Source organism: Aspergillus pseudotamarii, assembly GCF_009193445.1.
Source record: "Aspergillus pseudotamarii strain CBS 117625 unplaced genomic scaffold BDV38scaffold_10, whole genome shotgun sequence".
NCBI lineage: Eukaryota > Fungi > Ascomycota > Eurotiomycetes > Eurotiales > Aspergillaceae > Aspergillus > Aspergillus pseudotamarii.
The window spans coordinates 114,701-135,279 of record NW_022475024.1 but is presented as its reverse complement, the minus strand read 5'-3'; the positions used below and the strand labels follow the sequence as shown (position 1 = coordinate 135,279).

Genomic DNA, 20,579 nt, shown 5'->3' with positions numbered 1-20,579 from the left:
CTTTTTCTTCCCATGTGGGATTTGCAGATGATCCTGGTAGTACTAAGTAGTACATAATGAAAGTGAATAGCAAAAGCAATAACTGATATTGTAATTCTACCTGTCACTTGCATATTGTGAACTATATCAATTTTTTCTTTGTTTCCATGCCTCCCGTATCACGTTGTCCCCTCTCCCCATCGCTAAGCGATACCGTGACATCCATCGCCAATTCCCGGGTTTACTTAAGTAACTTATTGTCGGCTTTACTCTGGAAAATTGTAACTCCAAATTAAAAAGCGGATCTGATTGGCTAGACGAGCCGTTTCACACTAGGACCGTTTTCGACCAGGATCTGGTCGATCATTACCGTGTACGGACATGTCCTCCGTTCCCAATTTCGATCACCATTCAGTTGCAATTTAAACCAAACCGGGTATCAACGTTTTCATTGCATGTCAGATGGAAGGCAAACAGGACTATACACATAGAACGGACAAAGAAGCTTTCTATACTGACGCAATGTGCACACAATAGGCTCCTTGCTTAGGATATCCTTCCCCGTTTCTAAGACCTCAGTCTTCGTCCATCGACTCCCAGCCATCCGCACCACCGGCGGCCACACCAACCTCCTGGGCGGCATCTTCTTCATCTGACTCATTCTGGTCCGCCTGCACACCGACTGTGCGCTCCTGCACCTCACCTTCCAGACTGGGCATCCGCGACACGAAAGCCCGGCGGACTGCGGCGTTGGTGGAAGTGTCCCAGATCTGCACAACGCCCTTGCTGCCGGCTACGGCCAGTCGGAAGCTGACCTCCGGATCGGGGGCGAATGTAGTCGAGAAAACTTTGCCCACTTCCAGTTTGCGTGAGACGACCATGCTAGGCTTGTCGTTCTCGACGTTCCACAGTTTGACCTGCTTGTCGGTGCTACCGGTGACCAGGAAACCCGGGATGGAGGAGTTAATGTCGAAAGCTGACACCGAGTCGTCGTGCGCCTGCAGGGACCACACTGGTTTCGAATCCTTAGGGTTGGCGGGGACGTTTCGCACATCGTAGCGATAGACCATACCGCCGTCCGTCGTCACGTAGAAGTAGTTGGGATCGTGTGTATCCCAGCGCACGTTCTCGACGTCTGTGTCTACACCCCACCGGGCCTTGGAGTCGGGGGCTCTCATGTCCGCGGCCACCACAGTGCGGTCGTAGCTGCCACTCAGCAAGACGGTAGATTCCTTCGGGTGCCAGTCCAAGGAGCACACCTTGTCGGTGTGGTGGGCGTAAGACTTGGCGCATTTAGTGGTGTTGAGATCCCAAAGTTTAACCGTTCGATCGGCCGAGGCTGAGGCAAGGAGGTTGCGATGTTGCCGGTTCGCAGCCAACGCGAGCACCGCGTCGACGTGGAACTCGTCGTTCGCCTTGGTCTTCTTCTTCTTTGGCTTCTTGGCTTCACCTTCACCACCCTGGCCGAGGATAGCGTTGGGGTACATGCAGTCCACAATGTCCAGATCCCAGATCTCGATATCAGGCTCCATCGTTCCAACAGCCACGAAGTTTCCTGTAGTGCGGCCCTCGGCGGTCTTTCCAACGGGCATGTCCAACCATTCAGTGCAGAGAGGAATGGCCGGCAGCATGATGTCATGGTGCACGTAGAGATTGGCGTCCTGATCCTCGTAGACGTAGACCTCAAGATGCGCGACTTCATCCTCCACCTTGCCCGCAAGTACCAAGTTATCAGTTGGAAGAATCTGCAGTTCCTCTCTCTCTTCATCATCCTCCTCCGGTGGCATCACCAGGTACGGATCCTCCTCGTTAGGCTGGTGGTAAGCAAGCGACTTGACATTGCCGAACATGGTAGTCTTCTCGCCATCCTCATCGACCTCATCACTGTCGTAATGGTCGAGATCATATTCCTTCAAGTCGTCGTCGCTATAGCTAGGTCAGCTTGAACCATCCAATCAAACCCACGCAGGCCGAAGAACATCCAGACATACTCAGCAGTGGCCGCCTCGGTCTTCTTCCCCGAATCCTCCTCCATCACATCCTTCTTGTCATCCTCCTCCATAGCCTCATCATCATCGCCCTCATCCTCGTCCCCATCCTGAGCAGCCTTCAGATCACTCTGAGCATCCTCAAGCTGCATCTTCGCGAGAGTCGATATCCGATTCATCTCCTCTTCATCAATCTCATACTTAGTCGGCATCTGGGCAGCGACACCCCGTCGCACCCAGGAGGTAGTTGTAATCATAGAAGACATCGTGAAAAGGCAATTATAAAGAAAACAGAATCCAAAATCGTCAAACTTTTTAAGGTCGTAAGGAGGCAATCAAATCTATTCAATATAGAAAATATTCAAAAACTTTTTCTTTTTAAATTCCGTAAAAAAAAAAGAAGTATCATTGAAATTGACCTGATCAAACCAGTGTCAATATAATCCACAAGAAAAGAGTCTTGCGGATTGCGATAGTTTAATAGATCGCCAACGCCGGTTGCTTTTTTTTTTTTTTTTTTGATGGCCCCTCAGTTTCCGCCCGGCAGAATTTCATCCATAGCTTCACCGCCCGGGATTTGGATTCGGAGATTTCTCGTATGCGCCGCTTTGGGGATATTGATTATCTATAATTCTACGTCCGGTTTACTTTGCAACTTTGAATTGAAATCAAAACTTCTCTCATATTTAGAAAGCCACGGAAGAAAACCACGTCCAAGATGCATTCCCACCTCCACACACCTTACAATGCCAGTCCGTCACTTCCATTTCCTTTACACGACTAAACTCCAAACTAACGTTTACTTAAAAACGACAGACTGCGAAGCAATTATGACAGCGTTAGACGAATGCCACGCCAAGGGCTTTCTGCACAAGGCCTTCGGAAACTGCAACGATATCAAGCGCGACGTGAACAAGTGTCTGGCCGCGGAGCGCTACGAGCGGGCCAAGCGGAACCGTGATGCGGCGAGGGAGAACCGGAAGCGAATTGAGAAGATCTGGGCGGATGAGAAAGCTTTTGAGCAGGGATTCTCGTCTGCGCCTTCGAGTGTTGGCGCTGAGAAGAAGGATTAGGTTGGTTGGTTTGTTGGTGATGGTGTGGGGTTGTATTGTATGCTGATTCATTGATTGATTGCATTGTTGTATTGGGTGGCTGGATGGCGTTTGGGATCTTCTCTTCTCTTCTTTGTTCTTTCTTTCTTTTTTTCTCTCTTTTGGGTCTATGAGTGAGTGTATGATTAGATGGGGGGTGTGGACTATGCTCGGGATGAATGGATGGATTTACATCGACTGTGTTCATTGGAATATACACTGGGTTAAACTGATGTAATTGTCTTTTGCCCAACCGGAACGCCATACCATGAATAACAATATCTTTTTCATCAAGCAAGCACACAGATGGAAACTGCTCACTCCTCTGTCGTAACAGCAGGAGCCGCATCGCCTCCATCCTCGCCCTCACTCTTAGCACCGCGATTATGATGACGTCTCCTCCGCTTCGCCTTGGGCGCAGAATCACCATCTTCCGTCCTCTCTGCAGACTCCTTGCCTTCTCCATCCTCCGTAGCCTGCCTCTTCTTCGCAGGTCCAGCCGACTCAGTACCCCTCTTCTTCGGCTTCTTAACACTCAACGGATTCGGGCCCTTCACCTTCTTAAATCCCTTCTTCTTCTTCTCCCCCTCCCCACCCCTCTTCGGGACCGCATCATCATTCAACCCAGCCCTGAACTTCCCACTCTCATATCCATCCCTCAACTCCTCACTCAACGAACTCATCGGCTCTAAAACCATAACAGACCGCTTCACATAAACAATCGGCACACCAGGAATAGCCCGCGCAGCGCTCCTAAACATCCTTGACTTTCTCAGCGCAACCTCAGCCTCATCGACACCCCGCTTCCGCTTCTTGTCGTTCTGCGGTGCAGCCTTGGGCGTCGCCGGGTCAGCCGTAGCGAGGATATAATGCTCCTTATTCCGCTTGACGTCTGCAGAAGGCGAAAGAAGAGAAAGCAAGCACTCTGCTTCGTCGATTGGGGTGTTGTCTTCGTTGTGGGAGCAGTGGCGCAATGGGAGGACGGTGGGCGGGGGAAGTTGTGCGGGACGGACGGGGTTGTTGGTGCGGGGATTGATGGGTTGGTTGGCCATGATGGCTGCTAGGGAGCATTTTGTGAGGACTAGATATCGTGTCTTGTTAGTAATTATCTTGGGAACAAGACCCGGGGTGTTGGTCTTTTTGGTTTGGTAGGTGGGTTGTGGTTGAGACGTACGAGGCTTGACTTTGCCTTGCAGTGTGCGCTCGAGGTAAGGGAGTAGCTCCATCTTAAATGAGTGTACGGCGTTAAGGAAGTTTGAGTCCACTATGTTGATTTGTTAGGTGACTTTCTTTGATTCTGGGATGCGCTTGGTTGCGGCTTACGTAGGACTTGGTATGGTTCGCGGAAGCCGAATGCAAGCTCATATTGGTGCATGAGCTTGCGGTACTTCTTTGAGCGTTTGGCCCTCATTTTCGCGGGTAAGTGGCGATGAGGGTATTAGAAATGAGGGTGTTGGGTGGGAGTTGTGTTGGTGATTTGCGTCGATCGATTTTCTTAGATCGAAACTTTTTTTCTGATTTTGCCGGGCGGAATGTTGCTGCTTTGGATGTGGTCCGTGCATTATCTAGATTTGGGGGAGTTTTCACGATATTCTAACAAAATTGATAGATTTGAAATATTGAGCGAATATGAGTATTGAAAAAAAGAGAAAATAATAATAATAATAATAAAATAAAAAAAAAATAGGAAAGGAAAGGAAGGAAAAAGATGGCAGTATTGTCTAATTACATAGATCGTAGGTTCAAAATATCTTTACCATATGCAAATCATTCCCCACCAGTTATTGACTTGCGATGGTCAATGTGCATCTGTCCATAACCTCGTGTCTTTGGCATGAATGTGCATGCCTTCTATATTAATGCTTTTATTCTCGAGTGCGCAGTGCTTTGATGTTTGGGACGCTTGGTGTGACATGATACGGTTCGGCATTCAACCCCTAGGTGGGGTGGTAATGGGCAGCTCCCGGTTCCACTAACGTATTGTAGTTCAACCCTTTAGGAACCGATATATGGCGTCGGACGCGTCAGGATGAAGTCTGCAAGCGATATGTTTCTATATGTCACTTGGTCTTCTAGTTGAGGCTTCATAGCCTATTGCGTGCGTCCGGTTCAAGAAGCTCTCCTCTTGCAGGAACCGACCACCACGCTAATGTCATCCATTTTTCCTATTGCAAGTCAATCAGATGCTCACTATATGGCAAGGAGTCTACTTACCCCCCTCAATAGCAAGACCCTCTTCTATTGCCTTCTCCATAAATGGGCTCTCAGCGAACGGGTCCTGGGCAATGGCCAGCGCGGATTTCAGCAGCTCTCTCGCCACGAATACCATGCGTTCTTCTGCCAGTACCTCAGGAGGAGCCCACTCAAGGTCTGTATTGTCATGCCGTCCCTGGTTCCACTTCTTGATGCTCTCGAGCGTAATGGACAATATTTCATGTTCCCAAAGATTGTCTAGAACGCCGTCGGATACAGCAAGTACGAGATCATCCTCCTCCAAATCGACTTGTGACAGAACCGCATCCTTCCGTGGCGTATCCACGCTGTTGGTCCCCAGCTGCATGGGGCAGTCGAACCAATGCCATTGTTCCTTGGTCCGAAACAGGATCTTCTCCTCGCTTGGACGGATGACCAGCAACTTGCAATCGCCTATATTAGTCACGTAAAGTAAAGGCTTTTCCTTCCCCGTATCATCGCAGGTCCAATGTAAGATCGCAGTTACGGAGGTCGTTGTTCCGTACCACTCGCTAGGGGCGGTCGTTGCGTTGATGGTTTCTTCGTAAGCACGTTGAAGGAACTCGACCGGATCCAGCGGGGCATTACTATCAACTCGTCGTTCGACTTCTAGAGCCCAAAAATGTAGTAGTAGCCTGGACCAGAGTCTATCCGTGTATAAAAATGAGCATAACTCATCCTAAAAAACCAGAGAGTAAAGAAAAGAGGCACTCACCCAGCATGACCTCGTGGCTTGGTAGCCCATGCCCCTACACCATCGTCGACCCCGAGGAAATTATCTGCAACCAATACCGCATCGTCACCGTTGTTTAGGCCCCTGACTAGTTCGCCCTTGACGGATAATCTCTTATCCTGACTGTGGTAGTGGGTAGTCAACGGGTCGGAAAAGGACGAGGACGGCGGGGACAGGAACGGTGGGGGGAAGGGGCGCGAGGGCCGTTTGGCGCAGAGCGCATACCCCGTCTGGAAGCAGAATGGAGACTTCCTAGATCCGGAACTGGGGAACTGTGGAGGACGATCCGGGACAGGAGTGGTGATGCCGTAGGACGGCCAGGTAGCACGGTTATATCGTCGCACCCCGGTTCTGGGTCCTCTGAAGTTTGCGATCCACTGTGGATTTCGCGACAACGGAGATGAAAAAGAGGATATTAATACAGTCGCCGAAGTCGATACGGTTTTGGGCACCATGCCCGCTAGAACAGTTTTCTTTTCTGTGGTAGGGAGATAAAAGTTGCGCCGGAGTCTTGACTGACCCTCTCTCCGCGCACGATTTACCTAAGGAAGGAAATTTATTTTTCTTTTCTCTTCTTCCCGGTTTGCTGGGGCAATATCATGCTGGGATCTAACGATAGTAGCGGTGGAATGATCGACGTTTTTTTTAGATCACAGGGTTACGTTCATTGAGCCAGTGAACATTTAGACGCATGGCATGCTGTGACTAATAATTATAACCCTTCAAAATTATTTAGTTCTGTCAAAAGTTTGGTTTTCTGTTGGTGTTAGGGACGTATTTTATTTACTTACATGTTCCGAGTGTTACCGCGTACATTACATCCTCGGGCAAGGTACCGGTCAAGGTACAGCGCATCACAGTACAAGAATAGTATCTTTGGGGCAAATATGGGCCACTAAAGCAGCTTGTAGTTAGTTACATATCCCTGATCGTCCTCAACGAAGTCAAATCATGCTATGAGTCACCCTACGATCCCCTAATCCGTACGGAGTAGTAGAACCTGGCCTCATATCATCCCATATCCCCTCTTCTCCCCACCCTCCCCCAAATGAAACAATCAATGAGTATCATCCCATATCAGAACTTCGATCCTCACTCGAGGACTTCACCCCATTAGCTTTGAGAGGCGTTCGTCGCTGGGCTTCAATCTCACTGTCCACTAGTGAAAACGCACGGTCCAGCTCCAACGCGATTTCAATATCATCAATATCCCGTTTAATCAACGAAGCGCATTCGAATATCGCCTTTGCAAGACTGCCGCATCGGGTAGCGAAGTCGCGTGTTCCCGGAGCCTTGCGACGTTTCGCAAGCATTACCTGCATCATACGGTCTGCGCAGGGACAGGGGCGTTCAGGATCCGAAGTGCATTCCCAGGAGCAGATGCACGATGAGCGACAGATGCATTTTCTCTCCATCATGTAATCACTCGGGCGACGTCTCTCGTCCACACGCCTAACATCTCCGATGCCTTTGCCTTCCATCTTGGCTAAGGCCGACTGGCGGTGGTCCCTGACGAGCTCACGCTCCCAAAGTTCCGGATCGACACTCTCGCGGTCAACGAATGGAAGATCGGAACCAGTGACTAACAACACAGCCTCCGGTTTGGGTATGAAAGAAAGGTACTTCTCAGATTGAACTGTGAGGATCTCCTCCGGCGGTATCTGATATAAGAACGTGTCGTGGTTCCACTTCGAACGAAACTCAGACGAGACGTCGCTCACAATCCCCATAGTGTAACGGCGGTATCCGAGTAGGTCGTCGAGGAAAAATCCTGTGCCAATCGCCCTCTCCATGGCGCGGCGGATGAATTCATCCTGATGAAATTTGATAAGATCCTCATTGACATGGTTGCAGACGGTTGGGGCTTCGAGGGTGTCTTTGCAGTGCGCAAGGATCTTCAACAAATGTTCGGGCTCTGGGAGAGTAAACTCATCCTTGCGGGATGTGCGTCGGAGTTCCAAGTTGAAGTAAGTCGATAAGTCGACGTTCGCAATCTCCATTATCAGTCTCGCATATACGGAATAATAAAGACTTTCCACGGCCTCAATAAGATCAGTAATCGAATCGGATGTCACAATTTCTTCCGCACGTCTAATATGGACCGGAACGCTGTCAGGAATGTCTTCTACCTATGATCGCAGTTAGTTCAGATACCGCGACACAGGATAGCACATTGATCTCCGAGCGCACGGCCACGTACCTCGATTCCATAGGACTTGAGAATTGTGACGAGGATCTTGGCGACGGTGTAGACTTTAGAAAAGACCGACAGCACACTGTGGAGCCAGTCGGACGCATCGTCATCAATTGCATCTTCGAGGGCCCTGACAGCTTCAGAAAATATGTTCCACTCGGGAGAACTAATAGTATAGGGAAGGGCAGGGCGCGGAATTGGCGCCATGAGCTTTTGCCTTGTCAGTTCCAACACAATAAGTCGAGTTTCAGGGCTGTTGACGTACAGCAGATGAATATGATGCCTCTGTGCTATCGGACTGGCGAAATAGTAAAGCATCTCGTCGCCTGTTTTCTTGCTCCAACAGAGCCTGGGAGTACATGTAAAAGCCATCAGTGTGCTCGCTGGTAGTGGATGACTCGAATGACAGAAAAGTATTACGCTCATCCGGTCTCAATCGCGATGCTCGCCTGGGGAAGATCTTGTTCAAAGCAGAGTCCCAGAAATGGGATGCAGACCTGTATCTCTTCATACTGGCGACTCGGTATTCTGAGCAGGGTTCATTTGACAGTACATCAACGTGAGGATAGGTTTAAAGATAATCATTCGAAGATGAGATGAGAAAGCATCCAGAAGCGGTGGGAGGAAAGATGTGGAGTGAAGGGATCCATACTCCAGACGGTGAATGAATGTTTCAAACATTGTCGCTGGAGAGGGAGAGATAGTGGCTGGTGTTACTGTCCAGTTGGAGGGGTGAAAGCGTGAATACGGAGGGTGTGTCAGAGAAAAAAGATAACAGCTTGAATCCAGGTTCTGTGTTTGTTCTTGTATGTATCTTGTGGTGCTCAGCTTTTGCTTCCATATCTGCTCTTTCTAGGATGTATAGGTAGGAACTGAAGATGAGACTTGAATTTTCTAATCTTTGCGATATCCATGGAAGTCGAGAATCCCAAGCCGCCTCTATGAAACAAACAATACCATTGTCTACTGATAGATGTTTGCCATCTCACCAACATTGGTCCCCAGTTGTGCAACACAGCAGGACGATCCACAACCCATAGGATCTTTACGAAAGTAGTACACATTACAGAGACTCCAACGCACATCATACATTCTTAACTATGCTGCTGTGTCTCCATAGACTGATTGGATAACAGACCACTATGTAGTTGTCAATAGGACTACATATCTATGAACTCCCATGAGTTTCAGCCCGTGTAACGACTAGACATAGCGCCTACGAGTGTGGAGGCTGCCACGTAGCCCATAGTTTACAACTGCTCAAGGTCAACACAAAGGTTTCAGTACTGAACTTTATGCCCTGATGTATGACGATAATAGCTGCGTACATGCGAAGAAATTGGAAGCATTGATTACATTAGGGTAAAGATAAGAACAATTTTATCTATCAATCGTCAAAAACCATGATATCGCTAAATGAAACGCCGTGGTTCTGTGTGACCATGAATGCAACAACTCCGGGAGATGAATGCTAAGGGAGAAGTGGGTATGTATGAATAGATGGGAGGAAAAGGAAGGAAGGAAGATGAGAAAAGATGTCATCACGTCGTAAAGGTCACAATCAGACAGATAAGTTGCAAAACTATAAAAAGGTAGGGTCAACCTCGATTGGGGTATCCTCTTCATAGTTATAGAATGGCAACGTAATATCTGGGATTTTCCAGATCAGCTTGTTCGCCCTTTCAACATACTCAGACGGTAGATTCATGCATTTGCTGAAAGAGAGGGACTTCAGGAGCCATGTGCTGTTAGCCTCCTATTGCAACTGCTATTCATGGGGATGAACTTGACACTCACTTTCAGATTCCTCAGGCCTCTCACCCATTCAAGGCCACTATCACAAACTTCATCTGCAAAATCTTCATGGTCATCAACAGGATGTGTGAGGATCTCGTGGCAGTTCTCCAACCAGAGAACCTCGAGTCTATCCCCCGGTGCATATCCGTTATCCGTTTCTGCCGGGTCATCCGGATCTTGTTCCATACCTCCCAGCCAATTCAAGAAATCTGGCTGTGCACCATGGCAGGTTTTCAACTTCAACACCGTAAGATTAGGGTTCTTCTTCACAAGCATTGTCAACTGCCACGGCGTGATACCGGAGCGCTCCAGTATCAAGGTCTGCAATCCAGAAATTCCAACATGCTTGTACTTTCCTATTCCAACGAGAGGGTTCCACGCAGCGCTGCATGGAGCGGGATATCGCCAGGTGCTCGGCTTGATATGGCCATCTCTGATGTGTTGATGTTCAAAGCGAAGTGCAAGGTGACGCAACCCATACTGGCATCTAGTACCTAGTGCCATTGCGCTCTCGATGTCGATATCGTACGCCATAAACTCGAGCTTGACGAGTGATGGCCCGTAGCGGCTCACTACTCTAGAAAATATCCTGTTCTGGGTTCGAACTATGTGTTCCTGCATTACCGACGGATCCGTCGGGCATCGGAGTTTTGCATCCCTCGTTTTACTTAGATGTTTGGAAGACGGCGCCTGTTTTACCGGCTTGACTTTCGGCCGGATAATGGAGATAGTGTAATCTGACCCGGTCTCTCTTTCGATAGGAAAGGCCTCCCCAAGTTTTTCGCCCACTTGATCTGCCTTAATCCAGCCCGCCTGGAGACAAGATATTATGGAATGGGTTCGCTTCTCGAAGACCCCCAACCGTAGACATCGGAGACAGAGAATGTGCGATCGGTGATTAGTGCGACACGTCTCCCCAAAAGCAAGCACTGACTCAAAAGGCAGGTACGAAAGAATCTGAAGGATTATCTCCAAGGGGAGAGAACTGAGTCTGTCAGACATGGTGGGCTTGTACGATGACTTCCGGATACCTGGGTATGACTCGGGCGCTTGTTCTTTTAGATGATACGAAGCATTAGTCACTTAACCTCTGTTGATCCTAGGGGTATCCTAGCAGTGAAAGGGGGGAAAGGGATTAAAGATTAGAGAAGGAAAGAAAGTCTGGGAGGAAGATTCGCAAGGCTGCGTTAGTCAACGAAACGAGTGTTCGAACATCGCAAAGAGGTCAACGATGGAAATGACGCGGGCTATAGTAGTTATTATGTGAGTACAAAGCCAGTAAGTGAAGCAGGCATGATCTGTCAAATGCCTCAGGGTGAAAAGATATCAATTCCCTATCATCATATGCTTTCAAGGGATAAGAGCTTTCTAATTGGCAAGACAGAGGCGTTGCAAGAGAAAAAATTAGAATGTAGGATATAACAAAAGGGAAGAAACGTACATAAAGGATCGTACGGAGTACATATATTGAATTATGTTAAGTCAGGTATCTCCGAAAGGCAAAAGGAAATCAAGAAACCCTTGGAGACATCAATGTTCATCATGGCTCCAGAGAAAAAAAAATGCAACTTACAGGTCAACCAATGGTTGTATAGCCCGATTGGTACAACTGAATATGCCGAGTTGTGATATTTCTTGTCATTCCAAGAGCAGAATCTAGTAAAGCGCAGTGCCGTCCATGCAGGGAAGAAAGTTTGATATGAGGTAGCACAAACTTGAGGGAAGTAAGCCCGAAGAGTGAATGCGCGGTGGATCAACTTCAGGTTAAGTGATGTCAAGTAGCTGCTGGGCATTGGAATCCATAGGGATAAATTGTCCCCAGTCAATGGTGACCGCTCTCTGCTCCGTACTGTAGGCACTTCTTACTGATGGGCTAGCCACATGAACTCCCAATTTGGCCGCATACCGCGATCGACTTTCCAAACCCCTGCGATGTCATTCACTTCCCACGGGTGGAAACAACCCCTCAAAGGTCGGGAAGGAAGTAAATATGCGGAGACAGCAAATTTTGGGGCAAAGAAATTCCTAGAAGGTGATCATTGGGTGCCACCAAAATCGTTCGTGGTAGTTTGCGTGCTGGATAGTAAACACCGCATGAATCAGTGGACGTACAGGAGACTCTTTAAGAGGCAGAGTAACATCCTGCGAGCCTCGAGGTGGTAATTTTGATTTATTTTCTTAGTTTCTTTTTCCGTTCCCCGCTAGACCCATAAATCTTTTCAAAAAGATATTATTTCTTTCCTTTTTCCTTTGCTTTCTTAATTAAAAAATATACTTTTTCCGTAAGCTTCTTGAGGCGCCAAGAAGAGTCGATCCTGACTGTCGGAATTAGAAAAAGCAATTATGATGTGCTATTGTTTTTTTTCCAACTGCATAGAGCCTTTGTAATAGATTACCAGAAGGTTCGAGCCAGCCGCGTTAAGAAATCACCTTGTCCTCCAGAACCACAAGCATTCTGGAGTTGAACAGAGCTATGCTGCTCTAGGGAAAAGGATGTATCCGCCGTTCAGCCCTCCTTGCAGCGGGGGAGGTGACACACTACCAGATCCCCGGTACCATCGATCCAATTGAGACCTCAGAGCTTATCCGATATAGTAAGACGGGGTGATCATTCTGCGTATTCACAATGCACTAGCCTGTCGTACCGCCAGGGGGGGTGGTGGTTTCACTTCCCCAATTTTCGGACATCCCGACGATCCGTTATTGGCCCCCAAGAGACCCTTGCTTTTTTTTTTCTAGCTGAAAAGAGGTCCGAACTGATTGCACCAGTTCTGTGGTTAGTGACACCGAGGGTTCGGTCACTGCAGTGACACGAGTCATGCCCCGCGTTCTCGTCGAATCCCAAGGCTCCGTAAAGTTCAGTGCTCCATGCAAGTTCTCCTCGAGGGAAGGGTTGGAAAGTCAAAAAGGTCACAAAGAAGGAAATCGAAGGGACAGAGCATTGAGACGAACGTTACCGGCTGGGTGGTTTCTGTTTGTTTGTTGGGGGCCTAGGGCAGAGATGGACGGCGGTGAAGAAGTGATACATCACAATGGGCCAATACCCACGGCAATTTTACCAGTCGAGACACGTACTCTCTTCATAATCCTCTTTTCACTGTAAGTTTCATTGCTTTTTCCTTCTTCTGTCGGGATTTGGGTCTCACCGTGGATCATCTCCCATCTATGCAGATCTCATTAATCATCTATGTCCATCAGACAAGTCCACGATCCTACCCGCAATAGCTTCCATATGCGATTTGCAGGGGTACAATCGATATTGACATAGTTTCACTTCACGGGTGTTGCCTGTCCGGCACATTTTGATTAGATCGGACGGCAATTTGCAGGAGTCTTGTCCTTGGCCGAATGAAGAACAAGCACTATGTGTAACAATTTTGATATTAACGTGAGTGGAATGACAGCTGACTGAGAAGAGTCTAAGTAAGAAGATTGTCTCTTCCTTTCCAAGTCTTTGGGTCGTCTATATACATTCATGGTTTTGCATAGAAATGGAACAGTCAATCGCCTAATGGCAACGACCATTATCGCCACAACCCTTCTTAATCACCTCCGGAGCCTGCGATGTATCTAGCCTGCAGAAGCAAGATGCCTTGATTGGGACATCTGCCACAGCCAGCGCCAGCTTTAGTGTAGGCTCGATCATGGCCGCCTGTTCCATTTTTCCCAACCGCACCAAGCATTCATGATAGCCTTGAAGAGACCAGACATTGTTCGGATGCCGTCGGGGCCGGATAAGAGTACTATCCAACCCAAGGTCCGCCCGATATACATTCTCTGCGTTCTCGATTTGGCCCTGTTCCAACATAAGGGCAGCGTAGGCATGCCGAGTAGGCTGCATCCAGGCCCAGGGTTCACTGTACGGAAGTCTATCATCCAGCTCGATCGATTTGCGCAGACTGTCGAACGCCTGGTCATACTCCCCACGACGATATTCAATTTCTCCGTCGAGCATGGCGGACGCCACAGCCAGGAGATCGGAGCACTTGCTGTTATATGCGCGTCGAGTCTCCGGGACTCGTGTCCGAGCCTTTTGGAATAATTCCCGCTCTTGCTCTGCTTCACCAACTCGCCCCGTCGCTGCATATGCGACTCCCTTCGCATAATGAACCATGGCCGTCTTTACCGTGTATAACTCTTGGTCATAGGGCAATTCCATCTGAATAATCTCTTGCCACATCCCAAATCGTACCATGACATGCACGCGCACGGTCATGAAATTCTCCAGCCAGTCCGCCATGGGAGGAGACTTCATGCGAAGCACCTCCTCTGGAACAGACGCCTCCATACGAGCAACAGTATCCATAGCAGTCTTGAGTTTTCCAGCGAACATAGCGGCATAGATCAGCGAGTGGTAATCATGAAGACGGTAGAATGTGTAGAAATTGACGGCCCCTGCGCGACGCAGGAATTTGTCGTCCGCGAGGGTTGAGTTGTAATTCGACGCAATGGAACGGCGCCAATCCCCAACCAAGATATCCAGATGAGTAGGCATATGGTGCAAGTGACCAGCATCCGGAACTAGGTCACGTAAATGGTCGCCCGCATTCATGCCCAACTCAGGGGTGGGAGACATCTCGATATAATGGATGTACAGATGCAGAAGGCCGGGATGTTGATAAGCACCGTCTTGCTCTAATGCCCGTTCTAGCACCCGCTGTACGTCTGCTGTCGGGGCACCCTTGACAGGCTGGCCGGTAAATAGATCCCACAGAGCCCAGGGGGTCAGATTCATCAGCGCATCCGCATATAGCACTGCGATATCAAGATCACTGCCGTACTTCTCGTACGCCGATTTCATGGCAGCAGCGTATTCTGCGCTTGGTGCCGAGTAGTCGGCCAACGGGGTTTCACTCGGGTAGCGCAATGTAATGGCGTCGGCAAGTGCCTGCTCCCAGGGCGCGGCATGGACTGATAATTCCTTTGCCCGTCGCGCTGCGGCAAAGGCACATTTTAAGCAAACAGCTAAGTCTTGCGGGTCAAACCGATCCCAGCCTTTATTGTAATTGGGCCCCAGCGCATACGCCAATCCCCAGTGAGCCATTGTACTTAAAGGATCATGGCCAATTGCCTGTTCAAAGCAGTAGGCACCTTCGATATGATTAAAGGCATAACACCAGGTCAAACCACGGTTGAACCATGTTTGTGCATCTGAGCTGGTCGTGGTGATGGTGTGCCCAAACGATCCAAGATCATAATATTCGGCGCTTGCCGGTACAGCAGGAGAATTTTCGACAGAGCCCATTATGATTCGACGATGAAGAGGATGAAGGGGATAGAAGAAACGAAGGCAAGGGATCCACTGTGCAACAAGATAGAAGAGGAGGGGAGAGGAGAAACTTCGGGGCCTTTTATAGCAGCGCCAGACCCTACCCTGCATCGTCATACCACATCCCGCTTATATATGCAGATTGGCGACATATTTCTCGAGCCCATAAATCGGTGTTTGGTTCGATACGGAGTCAGGTAATAGATATGATTCGTTATGATCTCGAACTAACCATAACCCTAAGTCCGTGGATCCACACTTAACTTCAATCGCCGACTATTGAGTCAATGGAACCATCATGACTAAGTCCAACTAATAACAACTATTGATATGTTGGGCATAACTCTCTTATGGCCGTCTACTATAGTACATCGAAATTACACTTTGGCATTTTGTTCAGAAGGATGCAATATTCACGCACGGTCTAACTATATACCCCCTCTGCTATAGTCATGTTTGCCTAGCCCTAATTCTCGCTATAATACACATGCTCTCGACGCAAATGATTCACACTTGCTGTACTGACTGGTCTGCTCGGTCCCAGTTCAGAGCAAGGTAGCAAAGCAGACCCCTTCAATTTCCCGTACCATACCAATCACGCCCTCAAAAGCAACATCCGCTTTCATAGACGCACTCAATGATTCGAGACCATGCCATAGCTCCTCAACCAACCGCTCGGCATCTTGCACCTCCGTGCCAGGCTCAGGCTGGCTCAATAGGTGATAACACGCCTGCAAGTCTCCCGAAGATAATGAGGTGCGAACCCTTCGCAGGAGCATTGTGAGAGCATAGAAACTTTGCATCTGGCAGCAGGCCATATACGGAAGCGATCGAGGACAGAATCGAGGCGCGGAGGATCCGGGTAATGCCTCGTTATCGGAAGGTGCATCGGTATAGTATAGATTTGGTGGTGTTAGGTGGCGGAAAACTCTGGACACGGTGAGTGATGATTTCAGGCATATAGCGGCGGATTCCTGCTCGGTGAAGGGGAATGTCGAGTTGATTTTGGTTAACCGACTCGGGGAAACGGGGTGTGAGGTGTTAAGGAAGTCGATACGGTTGATTGAGGTGAGACCGCAGTGTTCGCCTAGGAATAAGGGGTGATCTAAGAAAGCCCTGAAACGATGCAATCTTATCCGAGCGCTAATCAAAATGAATTAGTATGACAATTGTTTGCATTGATGAAAAATCATATGTCTGTGGACTAGATGGGTAAGAATTTCACCTGTGAATTATGGCACTTGTGATTGCCCATAGGTTTCGAGGAGCGAAACATTCAGCCCCTTGCCGGTTTGTTACACATCGATATCGATCGGACTCAGCGGCGAGTGACGATATCAGAGAGTCAAGCTCACGAATACGATCAAGTAGGGTGGGGGATCGACTAGATTTACTGTCCTCTTTCTCGAGCTCCTTTGCTAGGTTGCTTGTCCGGAGGAGTGTATCTTGTGCTTTTGCCAATAATGGCCAGGGCTGGTGTACGTGTAAGTCGAGTATCAGGGACAATAGCCAAAAGGGGGGGGGGGGGGGGCATACTTCAAGACAGCCACGGAATACTGGGTACGGTGTGCTGATCCGAGGGTCATCGATGAGGATGATAGGGCACTGGCTTGAGTTAGCTGAAGTGTTAATAAAGGGTGAAGATGAGTCAGTTTCCATGCCCATGTAACTTACCGAATTATTGAGGATCGAAGAATGATAACTGAGAAACATCTGTACCAAGCAATCAGTCTGTGGGTAGGGTAACCGGATGTCAGGGCGGGTAGAATTACCGTCATCCACCAGGCTCGACTTTGCGCATCCGAACAGCCCGACTCGTCAAGGTCGGCAGTGTGCATTGACAGATCCACAGCGGTTGTCAGCGCCTGGTTGGCTCGAGCGCGCATCTTCGACAAGTTGCCCCGCTGGCAAAGCTCGTACATGCCGAGCAATACAAGAGCCAAGATCGACTCCAGCTTCCGGGGGAGATCAGGGTGCAACGAACTCCACCGGGTCGGGCCCTCAACTGTCCTACTAGTGAGATGCGTTGCCGGCTCGGGAAGATCAATCCAATTTTCAATGCTGCTCATTGCCGCATGTGCATAGAGTTCGGCGTATGACTGACGCGCATTGACTGCAGCTTCAGACATGGGATGTGGATCTTCTGGCAAAGGAAACAGGACGAGGATCGCGGACAAAGCCAACGCAAAGGGTGACGTTGGCCAGTAAGGCAAGGATTCATGATCCGCTTGAACGGTTCGCAGCGAGATCGCAAATGGGCGGTCCTCATATTGAGCAACCGCCGGTGGGGGCAACACCGGAAAATAGGGGTGGATAAAGACATAATAGGCGTTGACCCTGGTAGCACAGGGCACTGTATCAGTTGTGGCCAGATCATAAACCATGTGTGGAAAGTTTCGGCTTCAACGTACAGATCTGCCTCACATCCATATGCTCTTATTGTGAGTGACCCCAGCTGGAAAGCAGGAATACTGTTTTCATCCGATGCGAGATCACCGGCAGATAAACCTCTGACATTCTGGATGCTGGCGAATGCATAAGGAAGACCTTGGGTTTCTACTGGGCCCGATGGCACGGAGGGGGATGGCGTATTGATTTCAGCAATGGCACGCTTCCTTGTCTTGAATGCGTTCCCTTTGCGCGCCCCGCCTCGTCGACTAGGGCGATAGCGGCACTCCCGGCGATTGTTATAACACTGTTATTCTCTACGTTAAGTCTGTCGAAAAAGTGAGTGCGATCCCCCTTACATTGGTGCAAGGATTCTGCCCATCACAACGGGTCTTGATGGCACGGCTATACAAATCGTCAGTCCAATTAAGATAGATGAAAATAGCAAGATCAACATTGGTTGACCCACCATGGCAGACATGCCAGTTTCACAGGGGCCTTTATCGATAGCATCGGAATTTTGATCCACGTGTGTAGCCTCCTCCCTTGCGTATAGCAGCAGCAGCTTTTATTCTCAGGACTTGAAAAGCCCAATCCCCACCTATCGTTTGAGTTTCTACTGAGCGGGACCGCGCAGTCGCCGATGGTGGGGCATGTCAGAGTCAAGGTGGAGAAATGAATGATCTTATTCCTGAGACTGTGATTTTGTTAGAAAAGAGTACGTTAGCTAAGATACAACGACTTACAGACTCTCCACCACTTTCTCCACTTCCACACCCACTGTGAACCCTAACTTCGGCGACCCGGTCTTTGATCGACTTGGCGTGAAGTCAAACGCCGGCTTCCCAACGCCACCCAACGATGTTATTACTAGTAGTCGTCCATAGCTCACTGAGGCAACTATAGTTAGAATGTATGTATTTCTAAGCCTGCTATAGTGTGATTTCCTTTTTGGGTTATCGGCTTGTACTTGTGACTTGGATATATTACTATAATGCTTCTTCAGCGGTTCCTCGGATACAAAATATATACAGTACATACTACTTACTACTAGCGACTACCAGTATCTTCCTTCAGTGATAAATCCATGCAGACGCCTTCATGAAGTCAAGAATAGGGAAGAACAACGAAAGTACAATTAATTGCAAATTACAACTACACGTTCACCCTCATCATACACGCCTTGACCCTCACCACCACTAACACTCCAAAAAGAAAACAATGTCAAACATCCGCCAACTCAAACGAGCCCTACCCTGGGTTCAAACCCCAATAATCATTAACGCCCCAATGAGTGGCGCCGCAACCAGCGACCTCGCAGTAGCCGTCACCCGCGCAGGCGGACTAGGACAGATCGGGTTCCTGGACAGCAAGCGCTCCCTAGCAGGGCAGCTCGAACGAGTCAAACATGAACTACAAGATATCACGAACACATACAAAGATGCCCCGGAGCCTGTACTTCCCGTCGGCGTGGGGATGATAGTCTTCGGTTCCCCGGTTGCGTATTGGCTTTCGCTGTTTTCCAAGTACAAACCGGCGGTGGTCTGGTTGTCGTTCGCTACTACAGACGAATTCAAGGTCTGGACGGAGGAGATCCGGAAGGCATCACCACACACCCAGATCTGGATTCAAGTAGGCAGTGTGAGTGCCGCGGTGGAAGCTGCTCAAGCTTGTCGCCCGGATGCCCTGGTGCTCCAGGGGAGTGATGCCGGTGGACATGGACATGCGCTTGGAGCGAGTGTTATCTCGCTGTTACCTGAAGTGGCGGATGTGTTGCGGGATCGGGGTATTGATGATGTCTCACTCATTGCGGCTGGGGGTATTATGGATGGGAGAGGTGTTGCTGCTGCGATCATGCTCGGTGCTGCCGGGGTAGTGATGGGGACGCGGTTTCTCGGGGCTGAAGAGACCGAGTTGCCGCATCAGTTTCGGGAAGCGGTTTTTGATGCTTCGGATGGTGGACAAGCTACCGTGAGATCGAGGGTCTTTGATGAAATGTGGGGACCTAGCCCTTGGCCGGAGTTGTACGATGGGCGATGCTTGAGGAATAGTAGTTATGACTATGTCAAGAGAGGGATGAGTATGAGTGACATGCGGATACAGTTATACCGGGAACTCAAGGAAGCTCGGGGCCAGCAGCTCGATTTCAAGGAAACTGTCACAGTTTGGGCTGGCACTGGTGTAGGTATGGTTAAGAAGAGCGAGAGGGCGGCTGATATCGTTCAGCAAGTGCGGTCTGAGGCACGGAGAAGACTGCAGGATGCAAGTTCTTGGCTCTAGTAGACAAGACTATTTTATACTCCCCTCGCTATGCACACCATTGCACGATGATTCTTTAGAGTACCAAGTCGATGCTAGGATGCTGTAGATGACACGCCCAAGACCATAATGCCATTATCAGCTTTCACAAATCCTGTAGGCAGCTAGCCATTCTGCTAGAGAGATAGCTGTTGTTTACCCTGCCCCACCCACATTTATCAATCATTGATGGCTGTGCAGCCTGGTGAGCCTTGACCACTTATCATCATTCTAGATCGTTTCTTGGGTGAGTAGCCTCTTCGAAGGATTCCGCGAGAAAAGTACAGAGGTTAACTGGGTAAAAGGTGGAATAAGGTACCGCTGCTATGTTTCGGTTGATGATGTCAACAACATTGATTGATGCTTGCAAAGCATTCAATAGTAGATCAAAAATAGGGCTGTCTGGTAAGACGGACAAAAAAAAAAGGTCGTGCCCGGGTTCGAACCGGGGTTATTGGAAATTAATTTGATATCAAAATCCAAAGTGATAACCACTACACTACACAACCTGTGTATATATACTGTGTTATTATAAAGCGGCTATACGCTACTTTGGGTTTGCCTTGAGGTTGAGATGAACCGCTCTACCAGTCTTGGATATCAAATTAAA

General features: G+C 48.9%; 7 protein-coding genes and 1 non-coding gene across 8 annotated transcripts; 2 read left to right on the top strand and 6 right to left on the bottom strand.

Annotated features, from left to right (window-relative positions):
- Positions 1-3: 3 nt before the first annotated feature.
- BDV38DRAFT_239160 (rRNA-processing protein PWP1) lies at positions 4-2,432 on the bottom strand. Its single transcript, XM_032053735.1, has one exon. The coding sequence runs from the start codon at positions 1,827-1,829 to the stop codon at positions 555-557; it is 1,275 nt and encodes a 424-aa protein (XP_031916772.1). The 5' UTR covers positions 1,830-2,432; the 3' UTR covers positions 4-554.
- Positions 2,433-2,685: 253 nt separating this feature from the next.
- On the top strand, positions 2,686-3,040 carry BDV38DRAFT_279684 (COX assembly mitochondrial protein; the record flags this gene model as incomplete). Its single annotated transcript, XM_032059086.1, has 2 exons — positions 2,686-2,719; positions 2,784-3,040. The coding sequence occupies 2 exons, from the start codon at positions 2,686-2,688 to the stop codon at positions 3,038-3,040; spliced, it is 291 nt and encodes a 96-aa protein (XP_031916771.1).
- Positions 3,041-3,375: 335 nt separating this feature from the next.
- Positions 3,376-8,728, bottom strand: BDV38DRAFT_268870 (uncharacterized protein; the record flags this gene model as incomplete). The annotated part of the gene is made up of 12 exons (XM_032056855.1): positions 3,376-4,139; positions 4,233-4,322; positions 4,382-4,464; positions 4,566-4,651; positions 5,198-5,223; positions 5,273-5,937; positions 6,006-6,533; positions 6,815-6,918; positions 7,133-7,140; positions 7,177-8,152; positions 8,224-8,427; positions 8,483-8,728. 12 exons carry the CDS (start codon positions 8,726-8,728, stop codon positions 3,376-3,378), a joined length of 3,780 nt encoding a protein of 1,259 aa, XP_031916770.1.
- A 1,071-nt stretch (positions 8,729-9,799) lies between these two features.
- Positions 9,800-11,016, bottom strand: BDV38DRAFT_279681 (F-box protein; the record flags this gene model as incomplete). The annotated part of the gene is made up of 2 exons (XM_032059085.1): positions 9,800-9,946; positions 10,015-11,016. 2 exons carry the CDS (start codon positions 11,014-11,016, stop codon positions 9,800-9,802), a joined length of 1,149 nt encoding a protein of 382 aa, XP_031916769.1.
- Positions 11,017-13,380: 2,364 nt separating this feature from the next.
- BDV38DRAFT_8466 (tetratricopeptide repeat protein) lies at positions 13,381-15,376 on the bottom strand. The gene has a single exon (XM_032064030.1). It carries the CDS (start codon positions 15,257-15,259, stop codon positions 13,523-13,525), a length of 1,737 nt encoding a protein of 578 aa, XP_031916768.1. The 5' UTR covers positions 15,260-15,376; the 3' UTR covers positions 13,381-13,522.
- A 452-nt stretch (positions 15,377-15,828) lies between these two features.
- On the bottom strand, positions 15,829-18,184 carry BDV38DRAFT_279679 (uncharacterized protein; the record flags this gene model as incomplete). Its single annotated transcript, XM_032059084.1, has 8 exons — positions 15,829-16,426; positions 16,509-16,756; positions 16,820-16,888; positions 16,958-16,996; positions 17,056-17,620; positions 17,695-17,978; positions 18,031-18,076; positions 18,141-18,184. The coding sequence occupies 8 exons, from the start codon at positions 18,182-18,184 to the stop codon at positions 15,829-15,831; spliced, it is 1,893 nt and encodes a 630-aa protein (XP_031916767.1).
- A 408-nt stretch (positions 18,185-18,592) lies between these two features.
- On the top strand, positions 18,593-20,202 carry BDV38DRAFT_239145 (nitronate monooxygenase). The gene has a single exon (XM_032053734.1). The coding sequence runs from the start codon at positions 18,893-18,895 to the stop codon at positions 19,949-19,951; it is 1,059 nt and encodes a 352-aa protein (XP_031916766.1). The 5' UTR covers positions 18,593-18,892; the 3' UTR covers positions 19,952-20,202.
- A 192-nt stretch (positions 20,203-20,394) lies between these two features.
- Positions 20,395-20,478, bottom strand: BDV38DRAFT_t57. The gene has a single exon. It is a non-coding gene; the product is annotated as a tRNA-Gln (tRNA).
- Positions 20,479-20,579: the final 101 nt, after the last annotated feature.

Bases quoted from the DNA above. Each gene is read 5' to 3' on its own strand.
- BDV38DRAFT_239160 (XM_032053735.1), bottom strand. From the start codon at position 1,829: ATGTTCGGCAATGTCAAGTCGCTTGCTTACCACCAGCCTAACGAGGAG.
- BDV38DRAFT_8466 (XM_032064030.1), bottom strand. From the start codon at position 15,259: ATGGGCTCTGTCGAAAATTCTCCTGCTGTACCGGCAAGCGCCGAATAT.
- BDV38DRAFT_239145 (XM_032053734.1), top strand. From the start codon at position 18,893: ATGTCAAACATCCGCCAACTCAAACGAGCCCTACCCTGGGTTCAAACC.